Raw genomic sequence first — 13156 nt, forward strand, 5'->3', positions numbered from 1 at the left:
GTTCCCTCTCATGCTAGCAAATTGCTTCTGTGCTCGCCACATTTTACTTTCACCCAATTGCGATTTGCTTTTGTTTTGCTAACGCCCCACTTTTTCCTCACCGCCGCTGTCTTTTTCTTTTGTTTTGTACTTTAACTAGCGCTTGTTGTCGGCATTATTTTGCCGTGTATGTTATTATAGGTGAGGCGAGCAGGGAGCCAAGGGTATAGCGTCAGGCAGGCCTGTCACCTGTGAGGTGGAATTGAACCTGTGACGCATGAGCCCCGTTCTTTTCTTTCCTAGCTGGCAGCTCTTCACAGAGGGAAAAGGATTGTTTGATTGAGATATTGTTTTTTCTTTCCTCACCTTTTTGTTTTTTGTCAATCCCCTTCGCTTCTTGTTACAGACAAGGAAAGTTTTCTTTGTTTGGATGTGCACGCAAAGTTTTTGCGTTTGGACAGGAATGTCAGCGTTCGGATTTAAATTGCCACTTTCCTTTTTTTTCTGCTGTTGTAGGCGTTTGGCCATATAATGGGACCGCTAACAGTCTGCGATTCTGTACAATAGCTGTCCTACTTTTCTGTCTTTCCCGGAGCATGTTAACAAATAATATGTGAAAATTAGCTGTATACCTTTGGAGAAGAACATTTATTTATTCATTTATTTGCCAGGAGAGTATTTTTGTCATTTATGCAACAACGTAGAAAAAAAAGGAATGATATTTTTGCTCTAACGTTTAAAGTCCACCACACACCAAAGATGCAACCAAATGCCACTAAATAATCCCGCTACTACTCTTGTCATTTCAATTTGTATATACTGGTGAACGGCATCCAAACGCCGCGGATGTAACAGACGATCATATCAACAATTTTTGTTTTGTATGGTACAACTGAACATTTAAAATTGAGATGTTCAGTTGTACCATACGAAACAAGCCTTGTTGGTGTCCATTCACAATGGGCATACATGTCACGTTCAACATGAGGCCTTCAAGCTGGCCTTACTGTCTCCAACTCGAGATCCGATTGGATCGCAACTATCTATCAACTATATGTTGGATCGCAACTATCTATCAACTATATGTTCCCACATGTGTATACACACACACACACACACACACACACACACGCACACACACAAATAATATTAGTACTATCGTGATTGAAGTGAAACTTAGTAGTTAGAACTTAACTGTTTTCTCCAAAACTTTGGTGTGAATATTCCGGTTCCCTAGAAGTATCTCTTGGGTATGTATTCACTCATTTGTACAGCCATCAGTATACCTATCTAACTGATGACTGTCTGCACTGGCAGTCTGCCAAGATTGTTATAGGCCAACGAGTAACACGCAGTTTTCCTCTCAAACACGCACCGACACACACACACACACACACACAGGGCCATATACACTGCACTCAGCCCCCTGGGTTTTTGCCCTGTTGTCTGCTTTAGTTGGCAGCACTATAAAAGGATCCACACCCACATGAGAAAAGTTTCTGTCATCAGCCGGGTGTCCACATATCTCTGTCCATCTCACTCACTCTTCTATTCTTTGCACTTATTGTCCCCCCACCACCCACCCCCGCCCCTCTCCGTCCATTTCTCTTTGTTGCTCACTCAATTGTCTGCCCTTCCTCCTGCTATCTTTCTGTCTTTCATGCTTCTCTTGTTTTCTCCATCTGGATTGTTTTTAATCTTGTATTAATCAGCGTTTCTAGGGTTGTTTGTCCGCATTTCAATTGAGAATGTATTGAGATCTGAACCATAACTGCCTGTATGTAACAGGTTCTTCTGGACGTCATTGTCCGTAGTGATCATGTACATAACATTGGTTTTGGTCTGTCTTCATATTTGGACTTCCACTCACACATTCTCATCCTCGCACGGTGGATAGTGATAGAGCTTCCCCTAAGCAGCAGAAGGAGATGAAGGCTTGTTCAGCCATCACTCACCAGTGACTACCCTCGCTTGTCCACCACGAGATAGAACATAGTGAACATACTGACGCCAACTTGTTGTCGTAGCAGAAAATCAGAGAGGACGTCAATCAATCAGACAGGCGAAGTAGCGGACTGTACATCCGTCTCGGAGGAATCCCACCAGTCTGGCGCTATGTGTGCTTATTCACTGTGGCTAGCTCTGATCAGATCTGCCGCGATTGTCATGTGTTCGGCGAGTTCGTCATGGGTGTTTGCGTGGAAGTGTGAAGGGCTGTATAAATGTCCATCATTTAGGATAGGGATGTTCAAACTTTTTATCCATGACAGCAACATACGACCTCTTTGACGTTCTTCACCTTTATTTTGATGAATGCGCTCAAACCTCAATGTATTTCAAAAATCTCATGGTGGTAAAGATTTGTCACTGTATATTAACTGTATATCATCACAGGCTCTGGGTTCAGCTATTATGTGTATGTGTGTGTATATATATATATATATATATATATATATATATATATATATATATATATATATATATATATATATATATATATATATATATATAAAACTCTCCTCTACATTTTGTGCGCCACAATTCCACTCTCAACCATTCATTCAATAGCAGCAGGCGTATTTAGTTTGAGACGGAATACATTTGCTACACTTAAGAACTTACTTTCAGTTTTCGTTAGTTGCCATCAGAACAAAAGTGGTAATGTTTTTCCGGTTTTGTCGAGAAGTCATGATGCAGTCAAATGATCTTTTTAATCTACAAATTGAGTAGAAGCACTTGTGGCTCAAGCCAAAGTGTGGCACGGTTTTTCTCTTTCTGGACCTGACTTTCCCATCTCTCTTCCTGACTATGTTTTTTTCCGAGTAGTCTCCCTTTTTCTTTTTTTTTCTGCCTTCTCAGAAAAGGCATTTTGCTTGTTTGCAGCTTCTGCCGTTACAACAGTAATCGTGTGTAGAATTAACTTGCATCTTTCGTAATGAATGGAGAAAGGGGGGAATGACGTATGCCGACGTATGCAGACAACTCATTTGTAGTTTTTTGTTTGCCAGAGTTCCTGCCAACCTCCTCAAAGTTACTTAGTGCCAGTACAGGCTCCCTTAGACCATGACAAAGATATCATTTATTAAGTCAATGTTTTCATCAGAAGAGTACAGTCTTTGAAATATTTTATGAAGGTTGAAATGTTCCCGAGTGCTGCTTTAAATGCTAAAAAAAACATGCCTTTAGATTATGACATAGATAGCGTATTTCTTTATTGCAGATTTAATTCATTGAATTACTTGCTGCATATCAAATCTGTATTACATGAAAACAACATTGCTAATCAGCTCCACAAAGTAGTCATGTGGATGAGAGTGAAGGTGAAAACAAAAAAGGAACACTTTGAAAGGCTTCCAGTGTTTTTGTGTTCACTCCATCCTCTCCATGATGAGTCTGTTGTCTTTTGCAGGCTTTCCCATGAGCCCTTGCCCTGTCCTCTGTTTGATTGTGTGATCGCTTCCCTTAGGCCACTGTTTCACATCTGTGGAAGCATGTGTTTATGTATATTACGAGGACTGACTGTGCATGTGTGTGTCTGTGTGGTAATCAGTGTGTAATCCCTTCCTTGAGGCCACTGTTCCACACAGCTGGAGTAAGAGAGCCTCTGGAGGCTTGTGCACTATTCAAGCAGCCATTGCTCGCTCCACCTGACCGGGTGGCGTGTGCGTGTGTGTGTGTGTTTTAACAGGTGCAGTACCGAGAGCTGAAACTAGATCCCAATCCCAGTCCAAATAAAAGGAAGAAAAACAACCCCGGGTAGAAGTCTTCCCTTGTCCATTTCCTGTGCTGCTGCTCCATTACTGGACTCTGAGGAACAAGGAGGAGCCGATTGAAACCCAACAACGCCCGGATAGAACTTCCCCCTGCTTCTTCCTCTCGGTCTGGGGTTACGCTCAGTGTCCATCACAGGCGCCTCAAGTTTAATTTTGGGGGAAAAAAAAATGGCATCATCACATCCCCGTTTTGCTAAAACCAGCGTGAAAAGGAAGGATATGGATGCACTTCATTTATGGGTCCTTGTGTGTATTCCACTTGAACTACATTCTATTCCTCATTACACGCACAACAACATGCAGTGCATTGCTGTTTATCGGTAAACAAGCCTTGCTAATACCCCCTCTTAGGCTTATTCCACTGTTGAAATGTCACAGTGGTACCATGTTGTCTTCCTCACACTAATCATACCACTTTCAATGGCAGCCATATGGATTCAGCGATACTGAACTCTGCATTTGTTTTTATACACAAGCACAGAATGTGTTTTTAAATGCACTTTGACTTCCAAATGCTTCTGGGATGTACTTATTTCTTTTTATTTGTGACAGAGTACTGAGGGTCTTGGCTCACAATATTTTAATGTAGCTCATCCCACAAGGACTGCACGCAAGTTGTTCCACATCATATTCATCTGTGCCGTTTGGAGCCTTGTGTTTTGCACCGGGCAGCAGAAAAAGGCCATTTCTCAAACCCCTCTCACAAAGTTGGAAAGTTGGAAGATAAACCATGCAATTATATGTCATTACATACTTTACAAGTCTACACACTTACCCTAAATAAGATGCCTACACCTCCCCACACACAAATACGGATAAAAATGTACAGTATGCCCATACACACACATACATACAGAGGGGCAGACATAACACTGACAGACTTGCACATTATCACACAGACACCCAAACATGAAACGCGTATGCACAAACCTACACACACATTCACACAAGCACACATACAGACCCACGCAAACATGTACACACGCTGCGTGCGATGCTGTGCCCCGGGCCGCCCTCTCTCTTCACCCCATCTCAAACTCTGATCTGAGAGGCAAGTGCGTGACACGTGTGTGCAAGCGAGGCTTTTGTGTGTTTACAGAATCAAAGCCAAGGTGGCTTTTTCTTTCACTTGTTCTCCTCTTTGCCATTTGACGTTCCCTGCAGCGTATACTGATGCTTTGCTGCTGCCGCCTCCATCATAACTTACAGTATGCTGCATTTTCCCTCATTGTAGTGTGCACCAGTAATCCCCCCACCCCCCGCAAGGGCAAGTTTTTAATGTGGCACAGTCACATTAAACTTACACCTTCAACCACTGTTTGTTCTGTTTCTTCCTTTTCTTTGTCAAAATAACTCAAAGTGCACAATTCCATGACTCTATTTGGCGCAATTGGAAAAGAAAAAAAAAAGTGAGACAGGCCCTCAGGGGTGTCCAAATCCTGTCCTCAATGGCCGGTATCCTGCATGTTTTCTAGGTTTCTTTCCCTGACACACCTGATTCAAATGATCAGCAACTGTGTGTCCACTCATTTCTGTATTTAGCTTACAAAAACACAGTTTTAAGACATTCGCAAGCAAACCAAAGTGTTATTGTGTCCTTTGCATTTCAAAGCTATAAATCAGGGGGGGTCAAACTCTGACCTGGGTGCTGGTTGCATTCCTCCATCTATTTCTTAGTGGCCTGTGGCATCTCCTAAAATCCACATTTGGCAATGTGTGATTCGTTTGCTTGCACTGTACTGCTTTCTGACCTCCAAAAAAACAATTCTCATGTCTCACTCCCTCACCTTTCATCCATTACACATCACTATGATTAGTATTGGGCGAGTACAATAACAAGTATCTGTCTCGGCTCAATAACCGGCCTTAAGTCAAACTACAAGTACTCACAAAAACAGTAAATACTATCATTGGATACTCTCTTGGAGCAGTAGTACAATCCAAACTCAACAGAACATAAAATTGCCATTTCTTCCATGATTCTTTAAAGGAAAATGTTATATTGGAATAGATAGGTCTTCTTTTAAAACTACCTGTCTGTTTTTTTCTGGGAATTTTTTTGTATCAAAAGAACTTGTGTTGTCAATAGCTGGTATTAGTGACTAGCCAAGAGTTGAGCATTTGCACTGGTATTGGCCTAAAAAAAGTATTCGATTCAAACATCCCTTAGTAAAATTTTGAAAAAATACCATAATTAATAAATCAAGTAAAGTAACCCTTGTGTCCTTCTATGCTAATGTATGCAATCCTCACAAAAAAAAAAAAAAAAAAAATTCTTGGACACCCTGCTATAAATGAATGTATCATCAGCTGAAGAAGAAAAAGTTTGCACCCACTTGAATTGAGACTATTTATTTTTTAACTCCACGTGTACATACCTTAGACCTAAATGATGGTTGTATTTTATACTGTATGCTTGTTGACGGTCTGCTATTGGCGCTGTAAACTATCTGTATGCCTGCCTCATTTTCTAAAATGTCTTTTTTTGTGTGTTTGCTTGCAATGTTTGTGCCTGCCTGCGACATCACCGTCATGTGTTCAACCTGTGACATCATGTGACAGCGGGAAAAGCTCAGGTGTGGGCTAGCTCACTTGTCTCGTGGAACTGAAATGCATCGAAGTAAAAAAAAAAAAAAAACAACAAAAAAAACAATAAATTTGTTTTTATCTTTACGAGGTTGAATGTCAGTGTTCTGTCTTTAGATCTAGTGACCTATCTGTCCATCTGAGTAACAATCTCAGATTTAAAAAAAAGTGGAAATTGAACACAAGTGTTTTCCTTTGTTTAAAGACTACTCAATTGTTGATACTTGTTTTATTTCCAGCACATAAATTCAGATGCACTCCAGCAAACCAGTTTCGAAAACGAAAAGGTAGCTTGAATATATATATATATATATATATATATATATATATATATATATATATATATATATATATATATATATATATATAAAACACTTATAAAAGGCACTTAATTCAGCCGTATAATGATAAAAATAAGTTTCAAGTTTCAACATTTTTGTTGAGTACATAACCTACCAAAAAATATCTCCTACTTTGTGCTACTGTATAAGGAAAACAAAGTTTCTAAACCTGTGCAGAAGAGTACAAATCATGTGCAAAAATATACGTCCAGGAATCTTCTCAATGTACCTGAACGGGATCAGTCTTGGTACATCACATGGTACTTTTCTGACTTGGTGAATTTATTTTGGCCAGGAGGTCTTGTCCTTCAGATTGTAAAGTCTCCAGCATCCGCATTAGAAGCAACGTATTCTCCCCTTGGTTCGACTTTATCGCCTCGCACACTTGTCCCAAGTGTTTCCCTCTAGCCATCTCCAACAAAGTCTGGGTGTCGCTCGCGAGCCTTATTGCTCGCTGGTCCATCCAGCCCTGCGTCACTCTTTGAAAGGAGTGTGCCTCCAGGAAGCGTGCCAGGGTATACGCCATGTCGGCAGGATGCGTGCAGCTGGGCGGTCTCTTCTCTCGCAGGTAGCAAACGATGAGGTGAGCCAGCATACAGGACCCCGCCTCCAGGAGGGCGTGGTTCAACACCTTTTTAGTGTTCAGGCAGGTGTCGCCTACTTGCGCGCTGTGGATAAGCTCCGCCCTCTGACTTGCGTTGGCGACAAGGTCCAGTGCGGTGCGGCCGTTTTGGTCTGTCTGCCAGAGAAGCTCGGAACCTGGAGAAGACCATCATATACAGTGTGTGAGTGTGTGTGTATATATATACATATATATTTTTTTTTACAGTAGAAACAAAGACAACAAAAAAAGAAAAAAATGACAACCTCCAAAAAAGGAAGCCCGGAGATGGAGATTCTAACCCAGAAGGGTTAAGAACCTCTGAACTGAAAAACTTCACTCGCCACTAGTCTACTGTGTGGAGTTGCATTCAAACATGAGTCAGCCAACTGATTAATTTGTAGAGTGTATGCCCAGCTTTTTTCCAGCGCAGGTTCCATGTCAGTTTTTATGGCGGCAGACCGCCAGTATCGGGCCTGCGAGTCAAGTGTGGGCCCTTTCGTTTGCGTTCGGGTAGAAGCATTTTTGCGGCCACCTGCCCTCGAGGCCACTTGGCTGCTCAGCCTTGCCACATGAGAGCGAGGGCACGGCTCCATGTGTGACACACAAATAGGTGAAGAAGAGCTGTCGAAAGCCATTTTGGGAGTTGTTGCTGATCGACCCCACACATTTGCGGCGGAAAACGTAGAAGGCTGCAAAAGTCACATTTTGACAACGACACTTTAGAAAATGGACAGGAACTAATGGCTTGTTCTTTAGTTGCGAGCTGCCAAGGTCGGTGTTTAGCTAGCTTTTAGTCATAAAAACATGCAATCTGCATAACTTATGGAATTATACTACTATCAACTTTTATGTAAGCATACTTTTTCAAATTCACAGGTCAAACAACACAACTGCTGGTATCAAGTATTTTTGATATTCAGATTTCCTACAGAAAATTCCAATGGAATATTGAATATTCCGACAAGAATAAAAAAAATCTCATATAACTGGGTGAAAAACATATATAAACACAGATGATTTTAGACAAATTTCTCTTCATACATCTCACATTTTGAAACAGGACATTTGTGTCAGCATGGTTTGTCAAAATGTACAATCATTACAAACAGAAGCTGACAGGCTATCAACATCAGAGTATGCGGAATCATCTACAGTATGTCCATCACACCGGTCTATATGGCAACAGGTGCTGTATGTCAATGTGAGCGTAAATAAGATGTTTGGTGCTTGAATGTGACTTTGGAACAATATTATGTTGCATGTATCAGGATTCAGAAGAAATAGCAGAAGAGGGAATAGTCAGGCTGTTAATGCTATGACACACTTTGAAACTTGTAATTTAGGACATGTTGACAACCAATGGATTAATCGATCAATCTTGGATGTCTAATCCAAAGGTGAATACGATTATCTCCATGTCTGTGTGAAAGGCCTGCCACAACTCCCTGTTCAAGGCGCAACCCTGACATCACAGGTAAGCATCAGGATAGGACAGGACAGAAATGCAAAAGATTGAGTTCAATTCTTGCTGTGTCGCCTTCTCGCTTAGTCTCAACAGTAACTGACAAGCAGGCTGTGAGCAGAAAGATGACAGTGGAGTGGGGAGGCGAAGGGGCCCCGCAGCATGGCTCTGGGCTCAAAGTGCGTAATATGAATACTGACTGCGTCTGTGATCGTTTGATGGTGCCTGAGTTTGCCTGAAAGCTACATGAGCATGCGTTTGCACTCTAGGTTACACCACATATTTATTTGCATGCCTCACTGCCCAGTTGTTATGAATTTCTCCCGTGTATCAGACACACTCCAAAACAGGGGTCACCAAACTTGAACCAAATTTTAACCCCATTCTAGAATGTCACGTCCCATGCATCTCTGGTATTGTTCTGTGGGTTGGATCCGGCCCGCAGGCCGTAGTTTGGGGACCACTGTAAAACTTTGTGGAAAGATAGACTTTTACATGTCATTGGCTGGTGAGCAGCTCGGGTTGTATCCTGTTTCTCACTCAAAGTCAGCTGGGACGAGCTCTAGCACATATATGATTGAAGAGGAAAAGGTTTGGTGTGAAGGTGTGTAAACAGAATGTAATGTGATTGTAAACAGCTGTGTCGGAGATGATTCACTTGTAATGTACTTGTAAAATCCATCCCTGCATCTATATTATATATATACGCGAGCATTCCCACTCAAATTTAGTATATCACCGACTGAGGATTGAGGCACACTACAATGCAGTGAAGCCAGACGTTTGTATCACCACACCATCGGTAACTTGGTGTTACATAGATGGTTTAAGTTTTTGGATGCAAACACTTAATTGGAATTGTCCACTTGCACCCTGTATTCTTAATCCTTCCAACACTCGCTGCAGCAAATATATCCTTTCACTGTGATCCATAGACTACAAATCACTTGGACGATATGATGCTACAAGTGTCTAATTGTATAATAATGTCATAACTCATGCTAACTGGTGTCAAATGATTTCTGTATTGACAAGCGTCATGCGCACAACAACACAATGCTGATTACACACTCCTACATTCACACAGTAATGGGATGACAGGAGATGTGCATTCAGGTTGGCACTGGGTGTCACATGTGCTGCGGTGGAGATAAATACAGCACCTGGGGGATTACACCGGAGCACAGGGTAATTACACCATCCTGTGTGTGTGCGTGAGTCCTCTGCAACTACGGCAGAGGTATTTATATGCTGAGCTAACTCTGCAGCCTGCTCCTCCAACCAGCCAGGCCCAATCTACTCATACAAACACTGAGTGCAAAGCCCTTTGGCCTTTAGAGGGCAGGCGAAGACAAGGAATATAAAAGCGGGAGTGGGGGAGGGGGTCAAATTGGCATAAAAAGAGGCAGAGAGGAAGGCATAGAAGATGCAGTCCTGCCTTTTTTGTCTGGTCTGAGGAGACGCTAAGCATCCTCACTTCTTCCCTCACCGCTTGCAAACGCAAGCAGGATGAATGAGTGAATCTCAGCCAGGGGCATGACATCACAGTCCACCGGGAGAGGCTAGCTATGCAGGTATAGCACAATGAAACAAGAAGGGAACTGTAATAGTGGTTCATTGAACGGAATGCCATACACGAAACGCAGCCTGACCTAAATAAATTCACATTAATATACAGTTAAAAAAGGCAAAGGTAACACACCCTGTCAGTCCTCCTTGAGTTCCACCTTCCTTTACACTGTGATTGTAATTAGGCAGTGCTTGTGTATTAGTGAAGCTGACCTCTTAATTGTGTAAACCTACCTCAAATAAAGAAGTTTTCTGTCTTGTCTACTGAATGCTTTCATGTTTTGTCAAAAGGCATCAAAACAGGAACCATTGAAACAAGAAATTTTTATCTCACCCCAAAACATTTATGTAAACCAAAATATCTCATTCATATTAAAACCTAAAACAAAAATATTGAACAACAAAACTACAAATTTTTGAGTCTCTTAAACTTGATGGTCTTAATGGGAATTATTGGCTGATCTTAAGTGGCGTTTTGGTATTGAATAACATTCATTCATTTTATGGGCCCTATTTTGCTAGATATGTGTATGCGTGTGTGTGTATATATATATATATATATATATATATATATATATATATATATATATATATATATATATATATATATATATACACACATATATATACACACATATATATACACACATATATATATACACATATATGTATGTGAGAGACACTAGCTGAGTAAGGTGACATAAATATGTATAAAAAAAATCACAAGCATACTTCTGCTTTTTGCTCATTAACATAAATTAAGACATTTGCTACGGTATACTAGAAAAAACACGTTGAAAGTCAAATCAAAGACCTGCACCAATTATTTAAAAATAAAAATATGCAGCTCACTTTAGGATGCCACTTTTCATTGCTGCCATAGCTAGCACTAATTCTAACAGAATTGCATAGGTTTAGCTTTATTTTGGTTTTACAAATAATCTTTATTCATGCCAAAAACTTGAGGATTATAAACTTCCCACTGCTCTTACTCGCATATAAATGGCTCATCATCATAACAAACTGTACACTGTTAATTTTAGAAGTTTTTGACATTATCAGTGCGATGGAAAGCAAAAGCAACATGAAGACAGAGCCTCTTCACTTGCTTTTTAAGAAGCCTTTGACATTGTGAAGGCAAAGTCAAGCTTGTGAATTTTCTTTCGGTGGATTCTTCCACTTTGTACACTATACTCACCGAGCTCCCCGCTCTAGGTAGTGCGTTGTGATCATTTAGAGGTGAGCTAGAGGTGGCCTTTGGAACTAGAAAAATCAAAAGAGCAAAAGCCTCCGCACACTGCAGGATGCACTCAGCTTGTCATAGTACAACAGCCCCCACAGGTTGTGAAAAACACCCATTAATGAATAAACTCCCCAAAAGATTTCACTAACCTCCATAAAGGAATATAAAGTCGATTTGCAACAAAGAGTATCAAATATAGATGTTTTATGTATTTAATTAATTATTATGACATGGAGCAAGTATTAAGTTTTGATCAACTTGAATTAGAAACAGTCTATGAAGTGCTACAAAATTTCTCTCGATATAGCTGTTAGATTTCAAAGAAGTCGCATTTCAGGTAGTTGGGCCTTTTTTAGAAACGGTGATGGCTTCTTAAAAGTGGTATTTATTTTTAGAGGTCAAACACTACATCATTTTTTAATTTAATTTTATTGTTTAGCCTTGGCAAAGCTCTGTGCTCTACTAAGTTGATGGGATGGAAAACAGAAAGCGTGGTGGACCCTACTCTGGTTCTATTGAGGATCTTTACTTTATGATTTTGTACCCTTGTACGATTTTTATGTTAGTAATTTTTAGACTTATATTACACATGATGTAGGTGTGAGTCAGCGCAATAAACTCTCAAATGAGAATAGCACATATTTTATTCTCTTTTTAATTTCGGCTTAAAAAGTGACCTCACACCCCTACCTAGTCCTTTAGAATTTAAGTATCTTATTTCATGCAGACACGCTATTAAAAAAAAAAAAAAAAAAAAAAAAAATCTTGGCCTCTTTGGCCAGTGGTCTTCGTCCTAGGACACAAAATATGACACAAAACCATTCCCTGCTCCTCTGACCAATACTAGTGTACAGAATGAGGGGTCTCACCCTCCTCATGTGAAGTAACTGTTACCGACAAAGAAATACTTGGTCCAATTTTAATCCCAAGCACACAACAAATGTAGAAAGGCCTGTTCTAATAACAACTATTTCCAGACATTGCGTTTTTTCCCAGAAACGAAAAAAGATATCGTGTGTTTTTTTTTTTTTTGGGTTACCAATGAGATTTTTCTCATGTAAAATACATACATTGAAGCAATAAAGGTTGCGCTCCAAGTGATCTAATCAATACTCTTCTAATTAAAAATTTACATTATTAAAGAAGTCTAATATGATGCATAAAGACTGCCATGTTTGATTTTATAAATATATACTGTAGAACAGAGATTTCAAGTGAGTTGTAAGCTCTCTATGCACCAGAGTTTTTGCATTGGGCCTACTGTATACAGATTGTGCTACTTGGATTTGGTTGTAATTCTGGCACTCCAAATGGGTATCATGTGCTGGTTGTCAATCTTTTAAAGTTTGTGGCAGAGGTAGCGGATGCTTGCAGAACCCATAGGGCATAACCAAGCAATGAAATTATTGGAGGGGGGGAGCAAAATTGCATTCAGCGAAATGATAGTTAGCATTAGCCGTTGTTAGCAATCACTACCGCTTACAAGTTGACGGAGGGGAGGGAAGAAGCAGTGCAAGTCAATGTTGATGCATGTTAAAAACACGCATGGAAATGAGTGTTTAAAAAAACAACACTGTATACCATTTTTTTCCCCTCAAT

General features: G+C 40.4%; 2 protein-coding genes across 9 annotated transcripts in view; one reads left to right on the forward strand and one right to left on the reverse strand.

The window, feature by feature from the left end:
* LOC148429437 (multiple C2 and transmembrane domain-containing protein 1-like) overlaps positions 1-6425 on the forward strand; it is a 104857-nt gene extending 98432 nt beyond the window's left edge. For all 6 annotated transcript variants that reach the window (XM_088417652.1, XM_088417661.1, XM_088417669.1 and 3 more), the window contains one exon: positions 3668-6425. In XM_088417652.1, coding sequence (XP_088273778.1) covers positions 3668-3739 — 72 coding nt within the window. In that variant the 3' untranslated portion in view covers positions 3740-6425. The remainder of the gene's footprint in view (positions 1-3667) is intronic.
* A 302-nt stretch (positions 6426-6727) lies between these two features.
* Positions 6728-13156, reverse strand: part of slf1 (SMC5/6 complex localization factor 1) — a 28759-nt gene continuing 22330 nt past the window's right edge. For all 3 annotated transcript variants that reach the window (XM_088422334.1, XM_088422336.1, XM_088422335.1), the window contains exon 18: positions 6728-7438. In XM_088422334.1, the coding sequence (XP_088278460.1) occupies positions 6933-7438 (506 nt within the window). In that variant the 3' untranslated portion in view covers positions 6728-6932. The remainder of the gene's footprint in view (positions 7439-13156) is intronic.

This window comes from Hippichthys cyanospilos, chromosome 1, assembly GCF_059441005.1.
Source record: "Hippichthys cyanospilos isolate Australia breed blue-spotted pipefish chromosome 1, RoL_Hcya_1.0, whole genome shotgun sequence".
NCBI classification, from domain to species: Eukaryota; Metazoa; Chordata; class Actinopteri; order Syngnathiformes; family Syngnathidae; genus Hippichthys; species Hippichthys cyanospilos.